The 17,217-nt window shown below is 39.7% G+C and overlaps 1 protein-coding gene across 3 annotated transcripts in view; it reads right to left on the bottom strand.

Annotated features, from left to right (window-relative positions):
- PANK2 (pantothenate kinase 2) overlaps positions 1–17,217 on the bottom strand; it is a 29,523-nt gene that overhangs the window by 3,393 nt on the left and 8,913 nt on the right. For all 3 annotated transcript variants that reach the window (XM_020877070.2, XM_020877073.2, XM_070472377.1), the window contains exons 2-6: positions 12,323–12,675; positions 6,960–7,213; positions 5,743–5,919; positions 3,405–3,528; positions 896–1,021 (exon numbers count right to left, since the gene is read on the bottom strand). In XM_020877070.2, the coding sequence (XP_020732729.1) occupies positions 896–1,021; positions 3,405–3,528; positions 5,743–5,919; positions 6,960–7,213; positions 12,323–12,675 (1,034 nt within the window). The remainder of the gene's footprint in view (positions 1–895; positions 1,022–3,404; positions 3,529–5,742; positions 5,920–6,959; positions 7,214–12,322; positions 12,676–17,217) is intronic.

Here is a 17,217-nt window from a genome sequence, read left to right as displayed (position 1 = left end):
GAAGGGATAAAATTAACCATTATACTGAGTTCCACTCCAGACCCAAGTTCCTATCTAGTAACAGACAGAGATTGTTACAAGCCAAGAAGTGTGAGATGAGAACAATGAAAAATGAAAAAGGCTTGAAAACAATCTATACAAAGCTTTCACAACAGTAATCTCAATGACTTCAGTGTGCAAGCAGGAGTATATTTCATGACTCAGAGAACCTAAAATAATCAGAGCTCCACAAGTACAGAGATCAACATTAGAGCCAGAGGCCTAAATGAAAATGGAAAATACAAGGACAAAGAGCAAACAGGCTAGCCAGAGAGGAAAACCAAACTTGATAAAGGGTTCATATCATAAAGTAAGTATGCAAACACAATGCTGAAAAGTGTTCATGCTAACACTATCTGCAATCCCCTTTAACACTTTAAGAGTCCAACTGCCCCAAAACCAAGGGGAGGAAAGACAAAGTCCCTTTCATATCTCTGGTTTTACTGTTCCTCAAATCAGAAAGACACTTTCCAAAATAGGATATCAGATTGAGCAATTCAATTATTCTTTTTCACACAGCCTATGTGTTAAGTTCTTACAACAGTGTGGCTCTAATTCTGGAATGCTTTTTACTGATGGGAGTTGGTTTCAGGACATACATCTTAAATAAAGTAACTGGCACAAGAACTATATTAACACGATAAAAACTGACATCAAAAAATTAAAGCTCACAATAAAATTAACCAAATATTTACCTTACATTAAACCAAGTAAGAAACAGCTTTTGAATACGAACAAAGTTAACCACATTATACAAGTACAGAAACAAATAATAAGTACTGCTTCAAATTCTAGCATAGCATGAACAGCACACCCTTTATGAAGGTAACATGTCACAGGAAATAACTCTGCTTACCTCATGTTCCGAAAAAAGTGCTTTCAACTGTCCCTTGGACCAATAATCCAAAGCATATGCCAAAAGCCGCATGGCGATCGTATTAATTCTCAAGAAATTTCCAACAAATACCACCTGGTTAATGTTCTGAGCACATCAAAAAAAGGCGATTAGTTTTCATGTTAATTTCTGTTCTCTCCTAAAAGCTACCCCAAGGAGAGTATCATGTACATAGCTTCTGTCAGTAAGCTGACTGCTGGCCAAAAACAAGTGTTTACATTTACTCCATTTGATCCAGGGCTACTTAAATCTGAGCCCCAGACACTCTAAACCCACTCCAAAGCACGCCAGAAAGTGTCACAGCAGAATAAAGATTAGGAAAAGCATCTGAATTAACATGAAAAACCATAACTACAATTAAATTCAAAGTTTTACACAGATAAGTTAAAAAAAAAAAACTAAGACCAATTCAAAGAAGAAAAGTAACACACAGGCAAATTATAAGAGAAAATATCACACACACAAAAATTCAACCTCACTAAATGAGCAAAGTAAAATTTTAGAGCCATTAAAAGTTAGCAAAGACTCTAGATGTTGACAGTTTCCTTCCTTGGATGTCTGAGTGACCCAAGATCTTACATACTACAAACTGTGAAGGAAGAATCGAAACAAAGGCAGATGGAGCTGGAAAAAAAAGTCTGCAAGTCTATCACTACCAAGCTATAGGAGAGCACTGGAGGCTAGCCAGGAGGAATGCCTGGGGGCTGGCCTGGTGGCTGAGCACCTCCACCTGGGCTCACCACTGAAGTTTGATTACATCAACTTAGTATGGATTTAGCATTGTTTCACACAAAAACATTGAAGGACAAACAAATTCCAAGGCGGTTTTAAGTTGAGCTCCTACAGTAAACAACTGGGCATTCTTGATACTGCTGAATATGCGCACAGGGAAAGGAAATAACACTGTACTTTATACGCACTGTAAATGGAAAACACAGTCTTAAATAAAACTGTATTTTAGATAGGCACTAAAAGAAAAAAAAGTCAGCAAAACAACTAACAGAAATTCTAACTAACCCCCAATATTAGTCAAGTTGTGGTAAAACTGATCCATTCATTCATTGCTAAGAATGATCTAAAATGGTGCGGCCCTTGTGCAAAACATCTTGGCAATATCCATCAAGATTCATAACCATGGTATTCTTTTTTAAAATATTTACTTTATCTCTTTACTTAGCAGCTCCAGGTCTCAGCTGCATCATGTGGGATCTAGTTCCCTGACTAAGCAGCAAACCTGAGCCTCCTGCATTGGGAGCGTGGAGTCTCAGCCACTGGACCACCAAGGAAGCCCCACAAGTATGATATTCTTTAGATAAGAAATCTCACTCCTGAATAAATCCCTTATCAAGAATAAATCCAGGGACTTCCCTGATGGTCCAGTGGTAAGACACCAAACTCCCAGTGCAGGGGGCCTGGGTTCAATCCCTGGTCGGGGAACTAGATCCCACATGCCACAAGAACCCACTGCAGCCAAATAAACAAAAATAAACATTAAAAAAAATAAATAAATAAAACCATCCAAGGAAATAGTTTCACGCTTAAAAATGCTTTATCACAGAGCGATCACTGACAAGCAACCAAATGACCAGTTCTATGTGAATGACCTATGATATAAAAAGAAATCAAATATACAACCCTGCAATTTATAATACATAAGTAAAAAACAAAATTGTATGTACATCAACTAAAATATCTTAAAATACATAAGCACTAGAAAAGGAACGTGCAACAAAGAAAACAGAAGTGTTAAAACATTCAAATAAAGAATTTTAAATTTCTTCATGAAAATACAGTATCTTTTAACTAAAAAGAGACAATCCTTTTGTAACCTGAGATTTAAGTCACATGCCTGAATTATCTATTTAAAAGCCTTATTTTAAACCAAAGTGTATAAATAGGGACAAGTTATACCAACTGGATCCCCAAGGGAAGGCCATTCTTAGTTCTTTCATAGCCCTGTACAATGCTGCTTGACCTGAATGCTACAAGGCAGCACTGTAAAGAAGCTGAAAGCACAAAGACAGCTCTGCTGCAGCCAGCTGGAGGGGAGCAGGGTGGGCATTCCTCGGCCCACTCCATTTTCTCCCAGCTTCAGTGCCTTCCTCTGGATTCATTCCCAGGGACTCCTGAGCTCAACAGTGAGCATGGTATCTATATTCAGCATCACCACCCTTCACCACCACCCAACAGTCCCCATTATCTGCAAAACTGGCTACCTTCCCTACCTTCTTCCTCTGCTTTCTGCTCTACTTCTAGATTGTAGCAGTGTTTATCTTGATTAATAAAATAAAAATCTGTTAAGATTAATCTACATGTGAAGCATTTTAACTATGCCAATGAAACAAAATCCACCACTTACAACTACATTTAGGCACTGTTCGGAGAAGACAGACGCTGTATACAAGGTGGGGCCCACATAGTAAGTTCTGTATTTTCCTCAGAGCAACTAAAGAAATCCATGTCCCCTTACTTCATTAAGGGCACACATTCTTGCTATTGAGCCAATGTTGTTGGTGATGGTGATCAAAGTCGCTCTGGCAAGGTCCTCTTTACTCACAGCCTCTCGCTTCTCCTTGCTCATCATGTTTCCAAAGCTGTGATGGAAAAAAAATACATGGTTGCTAAACCAAAGGTAAAACAGCATAACAGAACTTAAGGGTACTTTACTAAGATAAAAGTAACTTTTAGGGCAACACTGTTCAAATCTTCTAACTTTTATTACAAAATAACAGAACATCTGCTCAAAAAGAAATGCAACTTCAAGAACTCAAGCATTCTGAATGAGCAAATGGCATTCCCTGAGGGTACTACGAAATCTAGCTTTGACACCAGGTGTGGGCCTCCCTGCAGGTTCAGCCTGCAATGGGGAGACCCAAGTTCGATCCCTGGGTTGGGAACATCACCTGGAGGAGGGCATGGCAACCCACTCCAGTATTCTTGCCTGGAGAATCCCCATGGACAGAGGAGCCTGGCAGGCTACAGTCCACGGGGCCGCAAAGAGTCGGACACAACTGAGCAACTAAGCACATTCAGATCCACTGAAAGTACCACGCTCCTTCTGAAACCAGGCTAAGTTCCAGGAACATGCCTCAATTAGTGATCTTCTCCCAACTGTAGAGTTGTTCCGCTCAGCTAAAGGGTCACATTCACATCTGGTAAACAGCTTTATCTGAGCAAAGCATAGTACAGACAGCCGAGTCCCTGAGTAAACTACTTTAACAGTTTCCGATTTCCCTAGAAGATCAAGTACTTCAAGGTACCTGATGAGCAGAGAGAGAAGTCGCTCAGTCATATCTGACTCTTTGTGACCCCATGGACTGTAGCCTGCCAGGCTCCTCTGTCCATGGGATATTCCAGGCAAGAGCACTGGAGTGGGTTGCCATTTCCTTCTCTAGGGGATCTTCCTGACCCAGGGATCGAATCCAGGTCTCTCAAGCTGCAGGCAGACACTTTACCGTCTGAGCCACCAGGGAAGCCTGGTGAGCAAAACTGATACATAGATAACTATGACTTGATCACAAACCCAACCAATCAGAAAAGGGATCTTATCACTGAGCAAATGTTGCAAACACAGAAAATGAAATCTACACAATTTACGAAGTACCTAAAATTAGTAAACAAGCAAGTATACAGTGCCTTTTCTATTATTAAAAGCCTTGCACCCAGACTTCCCTGGTGGTACAGTGGATAAGAATCCCCCTGACAATGCAGAGGTCATGGGCTCCATCCCTGGTCCAGGATGATCCCATAAGCCGAATCTTATTAAATATTAAAAATGTTTATTAAAATATTAAACTTATTAAACATAAAAAAATGAACATCATTATTCATCAGTTAAATACAAATCAAAATGAGATATCCTTTTACACCTGTTAAGGCAGTTAAAACCCAAAATATACATGTTGTATATCAATACAATGGAATATTATTCAGCAATAAAAGGAACAAAGTACTGATTTATGATACAACAAGGATGAATGTTGAAAACATTATGCTAAGTGAAAAAGCCAGTCACAAAAATCACTTGTTATATGATGCCATATGGAGACAAAAAACAGCCTAGTGTTTACCAGGAAGAGAGGGGAGGGAGGGAATGGGGAGAGAGAGCTGATGGAAGCAAGGTTTCTTTCTGGGACGATGAAAATATTCCAAAATTACACTACAAAGATGACTGCAAAATTCTATAAATATACTAGAAACTACTAAATTGTACACTTTAAACAGGTGACTTCATAGTATGCAAAGCTATTTAAAGAGTAAAAAACACACCCAATACTTAATACTTTATTCCCGTGTCATTTTAAAATTTTTACTGGGGTGTATATAATTGATTTACAGCACTGTTAGTTTCACGTGCAAAGGCACTCTGTTACACACACACACATCTACTTTTTTTAGATTCTTTTCCCATATAGGACATTACAGAGTGTTAAGCAGAGTTCCCTGTGCTATACAGCAAGTCCTTACTAGTTGTCTATTTTATGTATAGTAGTGTGTATGAGTCAATCCCAATCTTTCAATTTATTCCTACCTCCTCCTCTTACCACCCACCCCCCACCATAACACTAAGTTTATTTTCTACATCTGCAACTGTTTTGGTTTTGTACTTAAGTTCATTTGTAGCTTTTTTTACGGTTCTGCATGTAAGAAATACCATGTATTTGTTCTTCTCTGACTTACTTGACTCAGCATGAGAATCTCTAGGTCCATCCATGTTACCACAAATAATTTTGTTCTTTTTTATGGCTGATAATGTTCCATTTTGTACACCCTGTATTTCTTAGAGCACACATGCCCTCTTCCCTTACCTTGAAGCCACAGCCCAGCCTGGCAGTCCAAACCTCTCATAGTCCCCTCCATAAATGTCTCGCACTAGTTTATCCACTTTGGTGCTATCTCCACGTGATGCCATTTCCAGAGCTTCTTCAAATGTGGTACAACCAGTAAGAAGACAGCAAAGACCAAAAAAAGTTCCTCCTCCAAGACTGTGATTAAAAACAAACATAGTATTGAAACACTTTTCAAAATAAGAAGAGGAAAGTAAAATTTATGATCTGAAAACCATATTCATGTAACAATCCAATCTTGCCCCATCTCCATCATGCAGATGCCACTAGTAGAAAACAAGTCTGTGAAAAGACAAAAACAAAGTGTCTAATAGACACTTTGAGGATAACATATTCACACAAGCCAACAAAGTGGCAAAACACAGGGCCCACCTCCTTACGTTCCCAATGCGGGCTGGGCACCTGCTGGATACCAGGAGTCTCAGGTACAGATCAGCCCACCAGGGCCATGATGGCACCTCTTTCTTTTCTCTCTCCAAGTGCAAGCCCCACATCATCCTCATCCAAGACTCTTGTCATCTGGGATCTTTAGCCCCTCTACCCTACTAAAACTCCTCCATGAATATGTTTTCTTTCCCAAAATTATTCCTTTAACTCACACATGTTCAAAACTTGTTTATCCCAATCTCCAGCTCCTGCTTTTCAAGTGATCACTAATCCTTAAACCAAAAGGTATTTATGTTCACCTGCCACCTAATCCTCCCTTTTAACTACTCTCCCCCAATTATCTTTCTACTGTTCGGTACCTCAACTTCTAGATCTCACAACATCCCCCAGCTACATATATGTACGTATACATGTAAAATCTAGGCCAGTTTCAAAGGTTAGATCTTGCCTTGCCCTCTCCTTATAAATGTCACCTAGTGGCTTTGGTTACTTTATGGTATATACACAGCATACACTATCTAAGGGCAGGGACCATGGGCTCAATGAGGCTGACGAGATATTTTGTAAAACTATGGCAATGAAACTTCAGGATTATAGATTAAAGAGAAGTAGATCATGAAATCATAACTTTCAAAGAGTAACAATATTTGCCTGCATAATCCCACAGAAATATACCTTTCACATAATTTTAACAAGTTCTTGAAGATGTACTGATACACAATACCGGAAAACTCAGTTTTAACCCATTATGATATCAAAAATAAACAATGACCTTTATACAAAAGACCTACCTGGTACCTGTGACCCTCTTATAATTATCTTTGGAATATACTGCTAAGATGCTAACCCCAGAGCCAATGTTCACCAGCAGCAGAGGGTATGGATTTTTCAAATCAAATGGTAACTTCTGACATTTTTCAGAATCAGCAGGGTTTTCAAAGTAATAGCACTGTGAGCGTCCATTGAATCCAACTGAGTCAATATACAAAATTCCTTTTATTAAGCAATCTAGTTCATCGAGTTTGCAAAGCTGAAGATCACCTATCTGTAATGAAATAAAAATACATTCAGATTTTTTTAACAAGCCAAACAGCAATAAAAATTCCATTTAATAAGGCATCCCCTCTACATAAGACAAACCATAAAAGTGCTCATTGATGTGTATTATTTGTGCATGCTTTACAGAACACATCAAAACAAACTGTGGAAAATTCTTAAAAGAGATAGGAAATACCAGACAACCTGACCTGCCTCTTGAGAAATCTGTACGCAGGTCAAGAAGCAACAGTTAGAACTGGACAAGAATAGACTGGCTCCAAATCGGAAAGGAGTACGTCAAGGCTATATATTGTCACCCTGCTTATTTAACTTATTTGCAGAGTATATCATGAGAAACGCTGAGCCGGATGAGGCACAAAATGGAATCAAGATTGCTGGGAGAGATATCAATAACCTCAGTTATGCAGATGACACCACCCTTATGGCAGAAAGCGAAGAAGTAAAGAGCCTCTTGATGAAAGTGAAAGAGAAGAGTGAAAAAGTTGCCTTAAAGCTCAACATTCAGAAAACTTAAGATCATGGCATCCGGTCCCATCACTTCATGACAAATAGATGGGGACACAATGAAAACAGTGACAGACTTTATTTTGGGGGGCTCCAAAATCACTGCAGATGGTGACTGCAGCCATGGAATTAAAAGATACTTGCTCCTTGGAAGAAAAGTCATGACCAACCTAGACAGCTTATTAAAAAGCAGAGACATTACTTTGCCAACAAAGGTCCATCTAGTCAAGGCTATGGTTTTTCCAGTAGTCATGTATGGATGTGAGAGTTGGACTAAATAAAGAAAGCTGAGCACCAAAGAATTGATGCTTTTGAACTGTGGTGTTGGAAAAGACTATTCAGAGTCCCCTGGACTGCAAGGAGACCCAACCAGTCCATCCTAGAGGAAATCAGTCCTGAATATTCATTGGAAGGACTGATGCTGAAGCTGAAACTCCAATACTTCGGCCACCTGATGCAAAGAACGGACTCATTTGAAAAAACCCAGATGCTGGGAAAGATTGAAGGCGGGAGGAGAAGGGGACGACAGAGGATGGGATGGTTGGATGGTATCACTAACTCAATGGACACGAGTTTGAGTAAACTCCAGGAGTTGGTGGTAGACAGGGAGGCCTGCAATGCTACAGTCCATGGAGTTGCAAAGAGTCAGACAGGACTGAGCAACTGAACTGAACTGAACTACAGAAAAGATCTGCTTTTGCTGTCTGGAGACAACAAATATAGGGAAGGACTGACAAGACATGATTCCTACTCCCACAGATCCAATACACTCTACCTATAAACCACCATAGGAGCTGAAGAAATGTGCCAAAAACCCAAGCAGAAAACAAGATACCTGCTATGGGGGCCACAGGGCAGGAGCACAGCTGAGGGCACAGCCGCCTCAGAAAGCAGATTCTAAGAAACCTAAGATGCAAGGACCTAGAAACATATGGTGCGAGCAACAAGGACTCTAACATCTACCTTCCAAAGACTACCTTCAAGGCTACAGAGCAGCATTAAAGTAGGCCACAATTTATATTAACAACCAGCTAAAGAACTGAAAGTGGCCAGGGGACTTCCCTGGTATCCAGTAGTTAAGATTCCACCTTCCAATGCAGGGGGCCCAGGTCCAATCCCTGGTCATGGCATTAAGATCTCACATGCCACACAGTGTGGCCAAAAAACAAAGGTCTGAAAGTGTCCAATAAGAAAGTAAAATATTTCACTATTTAAACTGGTGATAGCCTGTGGGGGGTGGAGGGAGTTTAGCACAATCAAAATTTAAAAGTTAAAAGGGTCATTTTCTAGTTATAAGATCACACAGTTGAGAATTCACCACTCAAATTAAGCCTTCTTAATAAAAATTCCAGATACTGGAGTCCCTGTTAAAGAGGCAAATAACATTAATGTTGTCTGCTTTATGATCTAAGTGACTATATATAAATAATTACTGGATGTTGTCCATAAAAGGGACAAAAGAAGCAATGAAACAACCACTATAAAGTTAGGAACAATGTTATTTGTATTGCGGGTGTATAAATAAAATAAGTCTTTCTTGGGCCATAAATACATAAATAAGTGTTATCAATTTAACTTCATTTAAATAATTCAGAAAGAATGATTAAATTATTATCCATGTTATGGAACACTGCATAGTAAAAGAATGAAGAGGATCCTTACACACATGTGTTTATTTTTCCCTTGGGCATGCTATGCAGTGTGTGGGATCTCAGCCCCCCAACCAGGGACAGAACTCATGCTTCACGCAGTCGAAATGCGGAGTCTTAACAGCTGGACACCACCAGGGAAATCCCAAGAATGAAGAGGATCTTTACTCAATTACGATGAAGTGGGAAGAACTCCAAGCAAGTCAAAAAAATAAGCTTAGAAATATTTTATAAAATATGATTCTATCTGCCTATCTTTAAAACCATGTTTAGATGCCCATGTATATGTCATACACAGTCATACACAGAAAAACAAAAAAGATACACAAACCTTTAACCTTTAACAGTGGTAACTTTGGAGAGGTGATATAAACTTTCACTTTTTACCTATGAACTTCTACCCCAACCTTCAAACGAATGCTACCAGCATATCTATTCAATATATGCAACAAAGATGCCTCAACTCCATAAAATGACTATTTCTGTTTACAACCAAGTTTAGCCCCGTAAGTCCTCCCCCTTTAATTCAACTCTTGTTTGATTACATTTATATTCAATTTATTCTGATCCAGAGGAGATGGGAGTTAACAGATAACTTCATTTTAATCCTTAATTAATCCCTAATTAAGAATATTAGGTTACTCCTCTGATAAAACCCAAACCCTTGAAAATGTTCACTGCCACCCTTATTTCATCTGCTCATGCCCTCCCTGTCACAATGAATTCTGACTTCCTGACATTTGAATCTCAAGTGTCATTTTCATTTCAAAGCTAAATTGTTTTACTCTAGTGGCCTAACTGAAATCAAAGTAGTTTTCTGTCACTTCATGCCCACCAAGACCTCCTTTTTATCTTTCCTGTCCTGCTGTGCCATTATTCCTAAAGAATCTCAGCCTAACTGACATAGTTATGTCTAATACATAGGTTATTTCATCACATTACTCATAATGCAGGTGTTGTACCAACAAGAAAACTCAATACAAGGAAATCTGATTCATATTTAAAAAGAGACAGGATAAACTCCATATTATTAGAAATATTTCACTGTGGTTTATTAAATAATCATCATTCCCAATGCACAAGCAGGATTGGTAAGGCATTTCATTTTCATACAGTTTTCAAGAATAGCACTGATGCATACAGATTAGAAACCCCAATAGCCTAGGAGGCAACTCCTAAGGTCTAAAATCTACCCTGCCTCTCTCCTTGGATTACCATACAACCTCTGGTGGTGGTTTAGTTGCTAAGTTGCGTCCGACTCTAGTGACTCCACGGACTGTAGCCTGCCAGGCTCCTCTGTCCATGAGATTCTCCAGGCAAGAATACTGGAGTGGGTTACCATTTCCTTCCCCAGGGGATCTTCCCGACCCAGGGATTGAACCTGGGTCTCCTGCATTGTAGCCAGATTCTTCACCAACTGAGCTATGAGGGAAGCCCTTATTCTCTGGTAACAGTCTGAATGGTTTTTGAATATGTTCCAAAGGCACCTTTACAGGTTAGAGAAATATGTAGGTTTTCTCCTTTCAGTCAGTTCAGTCGCTCAGTCGTGTCTGACTCTTTGCAACCCCATGGACTGCAGCACGACAGGCTTCCCTGGCCATCAACTCCTGGAGCGTGCTCAAAGTCATGTCCATCGAGGTGGTGATGCCTATCAGTTTCACCCTTACCTATCAGTTACAATCCAGAGTCCACTACGACGACCTCAAAGGGAGGGGACCTCCTCTCCTCCTGCTATCTCCCCATTAACTCACAGGTAGAAAAGAAACCACGAAAAATTCAAGCGAAACCTCATTTTAAAATTCATGTCAATCCTATATTATGGTTATACTCAGTTATGGGAGAAAGAAGATTGAGGACAAAGAAAGAAGACAAAGTCACAAACACACAATGACACTCAAGTGGGGAGATAGATGAAAAAGAACATAAGCAAAGACAGAATCTCTGCAATAACATTTTCATTGGTGGCATAAAAACCATGGTCATTGAAGATATTTTAAATCTACACTGCACCCTGAAGATCAGAGTCCTGGCAAATTCATTTATCAATTCTCCCATCTATTCCCACACCCACCCTCAAAAGACCTAGCCTCAAGGCCTTACACACATTTACTGAATGAAAACAAAATCAAGTGCCCACTGGCACTCCCCCTAGTGTCCACACTCCTGGTAACAAGCATGCAGCTCAGGATACATCAAAGGGCATTTGGGGAATACAGAATGGTGTTTCCCCAGCGGCTCAGTCGGTAAAGAATTCGCCTGAAATGCAGAAGACCTGGGTTCGATCCCTGGGTTGCGAAGATCCCCTGAAGGAGGGCATGGCAATCCACTCCAATATCCTTGCCAGGAGAATCCGAAAGGACAGAGGAGCCTGGCAGGCTGCAGTCCATGGGGTTGTAAAGAGTCAGACACAACTGAGCGACTAAGCACATACAGCACCGTCAACCATCTCTGACTAGCCCGGAGGCCTGAAAAAAACACTGCTTCGGACCTGAGTTCCTCGTATTTCTAAATAGTAAAACTGCCAAGAAACAATTAAGGAGGTTAAGAAAACTTTTGTGGTAGATAAGACTGGAAACAACTTTATAACATGAAATGACATTAATTTTTAAAAATTATTTTTCAATTTAGTTGTTCAAAACAATGATATTAGCTCCTCACTGGTAGTTCCTTACTCTGCTTATTACAATTTTATTGTTTCTTCATACTAAAATAACAACAAAATGCTACGCTTTCAGTGGTTCTGATTCTCAACTCATCTGAATTGGGCAAAAAATAAACTATACAACAATCTCTAAATGGCAACTCCTATCACTATTTAATCTTAATTTGACTCAAGAAAATTCAAATTCCATTAGAGATGGAAACAATTCCATCACTTGCTATTGGTATTATTTTTAACAATCAAATTACCATAAATTGTATATAAGCTAAAAAATGCATACTGTGAGAAAATCCTGCTCAAATTTGTATGCTCCACCTCCAGTGGCACAAAAGACAGTGTGGAGACTCGAGAAGTTTTTATCTCTGCCCATTTGAATAAAAGCAGGCATGTCATGAGTGGGAAAGCGTATAAAGTGCAGATTGCCTTTGCGTCCACACAGAGTCAGGTCCTTCAGCTCCAGGTGCACGTCCCGAATACCCGTGGACCCATAAGCCACATTGGAGGTCAGGTACTTCCGAATGCTTTTAAGACTTTCCACTTCTTCCTCTTCTTCTTCAGCAGTGATGTCTTTGGGTTCAAAATAAACCAGCTTGACCAGGGTTCCACCAATATCCAAGCCAAACCAAGGGAAAACTAAATGGGGAAAGGAAAAAAAAAGTCAAAACAGCTTTTTTCCCCCTGAAAACTAAATTCACACTTATTAGATTAACCATCTCATACCCTGAGGTTCCCAAGAACCATACAAAATATAAACAAAAAGATCTGGGGGAGAAGAAATATGACTGTCTGATCTGGAAGCAAATCTATTTTAAAAAACTACCAAGATCAAAAAGAAAAATATCACAGTGATAGCCAACCCAACTTAGGGGCAGAAGAAATTCCGAGCCCTGTGTAACATATAAGCTCTAGCGGTCAATGTCAATCAATCAGGGTTAAATGGCCATCAGTAGAACAGGCATTTCAAAGTTAATACCAAATTTGTTGTTTAGTTGCTAAGTTGTGTCCAACTCTCTTGCGAGCCCATGGACTGCAGCCTGCGCCAGACTTCTCATCTATGGGATTTCCCAGGCAAGAATACTGGAGAGGGTTGCTGTTTCCTTCTCCAGGGGATCTTCCTAATCTAGCAATCAGTCCCGCATCTCTTACGTTGGTAAGGTGGATTCTCTACCAGTGACTCAAATATCCATCTCCAAAAATCTACTCCAAGACTCCCCTGAAGGTTCAGTGGTTAAGACTCCCGTGATTCCAATGCAGGGGGTGTGGGCTCAAGCCCCGATCAGGGAACTAGGATCCCACATGCCATGCGGCACAGCATCCCCCAAAAAATCCATCCCCAAAAAAATGGCTTAAGGAGACTGGATCAAGATAAAACTGCATTAGCTATACATGTCTTCTCCTCCCATCTTAAATCCTAGAAATGACTAAAGACAGATGTATTGATTTTCTAAAATAATTCTGAGAAACAAGAAGTGACACTATCACCAGAACTAAGTTGATAGAGGCAGTAACTGTCCATAACTCTCAAGAGAAAAATGCTGTTAGAATGGGGAGCAGCTATGAAGGTGGGGGAAGCAGAGAGGTGCTCCATTCAAGGTGTCGATAAGGTCGCTGCCATGGGGAAACAGAAGCAGGCTCCAGTGCAGTTATTTAAGTCATATGGTGGGAAAATGCATTTGGCACAACTGGACAGGCCAGTCACTCCCCTCCTCGGCCTCCAAGGAGGCAAATTCTTCACTGAGCACATGCACTTGAGCTCAACAATCAGTATGGCATCCACGCAGCTACTAGTACCCAGAAGTGGGAAGCCCCTACATCTGGCCATATTTCCCATCTCTCCCTACAATCCATCCTGACAGATGAGTAAACGGACAGTGCACCCACGGACAGGAGAATAGCATTCCTTAAACCAGAGACTATCACTTTACAAACCAGAATTACCAAAAGGGAAATCAACACCACAAAAACAAGATGCTAACATCTTAAGAAACAGCTGCAGGAACAAAGAGGAGGCTTTAAAAGAATCATAAATATCGGCCAAGGTAAAAGGAGATTTCATCCATGAAAAATAAGCTATTATAAATCAATTATACTTTAATAAAAAATAATAAATTAATTTTAAAAATGAATAAGCTGCCATAAAGAAAAATTAGAAATTAAGATATGATTGCCAAGTATGGTTTTGGCTGCAAGAATCTACACATGTGATAAAAGTATACAGAACTAAATATACATTCACCAAAGAGCTAAGGTAAAATTGGTTCAATCTAAATAAGGTCTGTGGTATCAATTTTAATTTCCCAGTTGGGGGTGGGGGGTTGTTTTGTCGCTCAGTCACATCCAACTCCTCGAGACCACGTGGACTGCAGCATGCCAGGCTTTCCTGTCCTTCACCATCTCCCAGGGCTTGCTCAAACACATGAACATTGAGTCTGTGATGCCATCCAATCATCTCATCCTCTGTTGTCCCTTTCTCCTCCTGCCTTCAATCTTTTCCAGCATCAGGGTCTTTTCTAATGAAATCAACTCTTCCCATCAGGTGGCCAAAGTACAGAGATTTGGCATCAGTCCTTTCACTGAGTAGTCAAGGTTTGATTTCTTTTAGGATTTATTGGTTTGACCTCCATGCAGTCCAAGGGACTCTCAAGAGTCTTCTCCAACAGCACAGTTCAAAAGCATCAATTCTTTGGTGCTCAGACTTCATTATGGTCCAACTCTGACGTCCATACATGACCACTGGAAAAACCATAGCTTTAACTAGATGTACCTTTGTCAGCAATGTCTCTGCTTTTTAATATGCTTTCTAAGTTTGTCGTAGCTTTTCTTCCAAGGAGCAAACATCTTTTAATTTCATGGTTGCAGTCACCACCTGCAGTGACTTTGGAACCCAAGAAAATAAAGTCTGTCATTATTTCCCTTGTTTCCCCATCTATCTGCCATGAAGTGAAGGAACCAGACGCCATGATCTTAGTTTTCTGAATGTTGAGTTTTGAGCCAAGTTTTTCACTCTTCTCTTTCACTTTCATCAAGAAGCTCTTTAGTTCCTCTCTGCTTTTTGCTGTAAGGGTGGTGTCATCTGCATATCTGAGGTTACTGATATTTCTCCCAGCAATGTTGATTCCCGTTTATGCTTCATCCAACCCAGCATTTCGCATGATATACAAAGCTTTCAAAACCAAAAAAGGATTCTGGGGGGTGGTAACAATACACTTAAGGTAATAATAATGATAGATAAGAAAGTCGCTCAGTCGTGTCCAACTTTTTGCGACTCTGTGGACTTGTATAGTCCATAGAATTCTCCAGGCCAGAATATTGGAGTGGGTAGCCTTTCTCTCCTCCAGAGGGTCTTCCCAACCCAAGGATCAAACCCAGGTCCCCCACATTGCAGGCAGATTCTTTACCAACTGAGTTACAAGTAACTCTCAAAAACAGGGTAAGTGGGGATATCCCTGGTGGTCCAGTGGCTAAGACTCCAGGCTCCCAATGCAGGGGCCCCGGGTTTGATCCCTGGTCCTGTGTGGGAACTAGATCCCACATGCCACAACTAAGAGTTTGCAAGTGGCAACTAGTATCCCGGCATGCCACAAATACGACCCAACAGAGCCAAATAAATAAATACTTATTTTTTTTTTTTTTTAAAGCCTGAGTGAAAGAAACTCCACAAATGTATGAGTCCATTTATATGAAACTCTAGAAAATGCAAACTAACCATTTCTGCATCTGACAGAAAGCCAATCACTGGCTTAGGGAGGGAGAGAGGGAAGGACTGTACAGGGGTAAGAGAAAACGCTCTGTGATAACCCAAAACTTAATTGTTGGGGGCAAGAGGGGAGATTCATGGCTGTATATATCTATCAAAATGCATGGAACTGTACACTTAGAGTGGATATAGTTTATTATATGTAAATTATATTCAATAAAGACACTTTAATAACAGAAAAATGAAACTATTTTCAAAATAAAGTTCAACAGATACATTTAATAACAAAAAAGATGCAGGAAAAAAACAAATGGGAAACAAAATTAAGAAATTCTCCCAAAATGCCTCGAGGGTGAAAGAAAGGTAAATATATAAAACACAGAACCAGAAAGTCCAACATCTATGTTTTAGGAGTTCTAGAAATTTTCTGGGGGGAGTAAGAGAAGATTTACAGTGACATCTTATTGAAATTTCAGGAAATCCTAAAAACTCCCAAAGGAAAAAAGTGAATTCCTATAAAGACACATAGATCACATAAAGGTAAAATTAGACTTCACATCAATAACACAGACACTAGATGAAAACAGAGCACTGGCAAAGTTATAAGGAAAATAATCTGAAACTCATTCAATCAAATCAGCTTTCAAATGGGAGTGCAAGAGAAAGACAACTCCATGCATCAAAGAGCTCAACATTTACTGTTCAAAGACCTTCTCTAAAACAGTTAGTAGATACACTCCAATATAATGTTTTAAATCACCCAAGATGATATGAGTTATAAGGAACAATGATAAGTACAGGAAGCAATACATGCTGACTTTGAGGAAAACAAGCAATATGGAACTAAAACACTTGCATGATTTCAACATAGAAGTCAAAGAGGGAAGAGAAAGGAGAGGGAAGTCAAAGCAAGCAGCAGCTGTCTTGTGGAGGAACAGAAGATATAGATTCTGATTATTTCTAAACAAGAATAAAGAAGTGATGGTTTAAATGTGTCAAAAATTTACAGGCAACTTCAGAAGAAGAGAAAATGAACATATGACCTTCAAACAACTAGGGAGAAAAAAATCAGTTCAAAAACAAAGAATTCAACTATATGCTTATATAAAGAGACATCTAAAATAAGATAATACAAATAGATTGAAGGTAAATAAACAGTAAAACACTCACAATGGAGTCCCATAAGGAGGAGTTGGATGCTTTAAGATGAAAATGACATTCAGTCAAAAATGAGTAAACCAAAATCTTAAGCACCTCACTGGAGACTGATAGAGCAGCTGACTTACATTTAGGAAACATGATATAGTAAAAGTCAAACCTTGCGTTTCAAGACCAACACTGCATTTATCAAGGGCTCACAATATAAGGGGTGCCCCTCCAAACAGTGGTCTACCATCCCCTAACTCACTTGCAGAGTCACTGGCACCACACTTTGTCACATTTACACAGCTGAATTCAGGTAAGCAAAACAAACGCCT

This window comes from Odocoileus virginianus, chromosome 9 (assembly GCF_023699985.2).
Source record: "Odocoileus virginianus isolate 20LAN1187 ecotype Illinois chromosome 9, Ovbor_1.2, whole genome shotgun sequence".
NCBI classification, from domain to species: domain Eukaryota; kingdom Metazoa; phylum Chordata; class Mammalia; order Artiodactyla; family Cervidae; genus Odocoileus; species Odocoileus virginianus.
The sequence above is the reverse complement of the archived record's forward strand: the minus strand, read 5'-3'. Positions and strand labels throughout refer to the sequence as shown.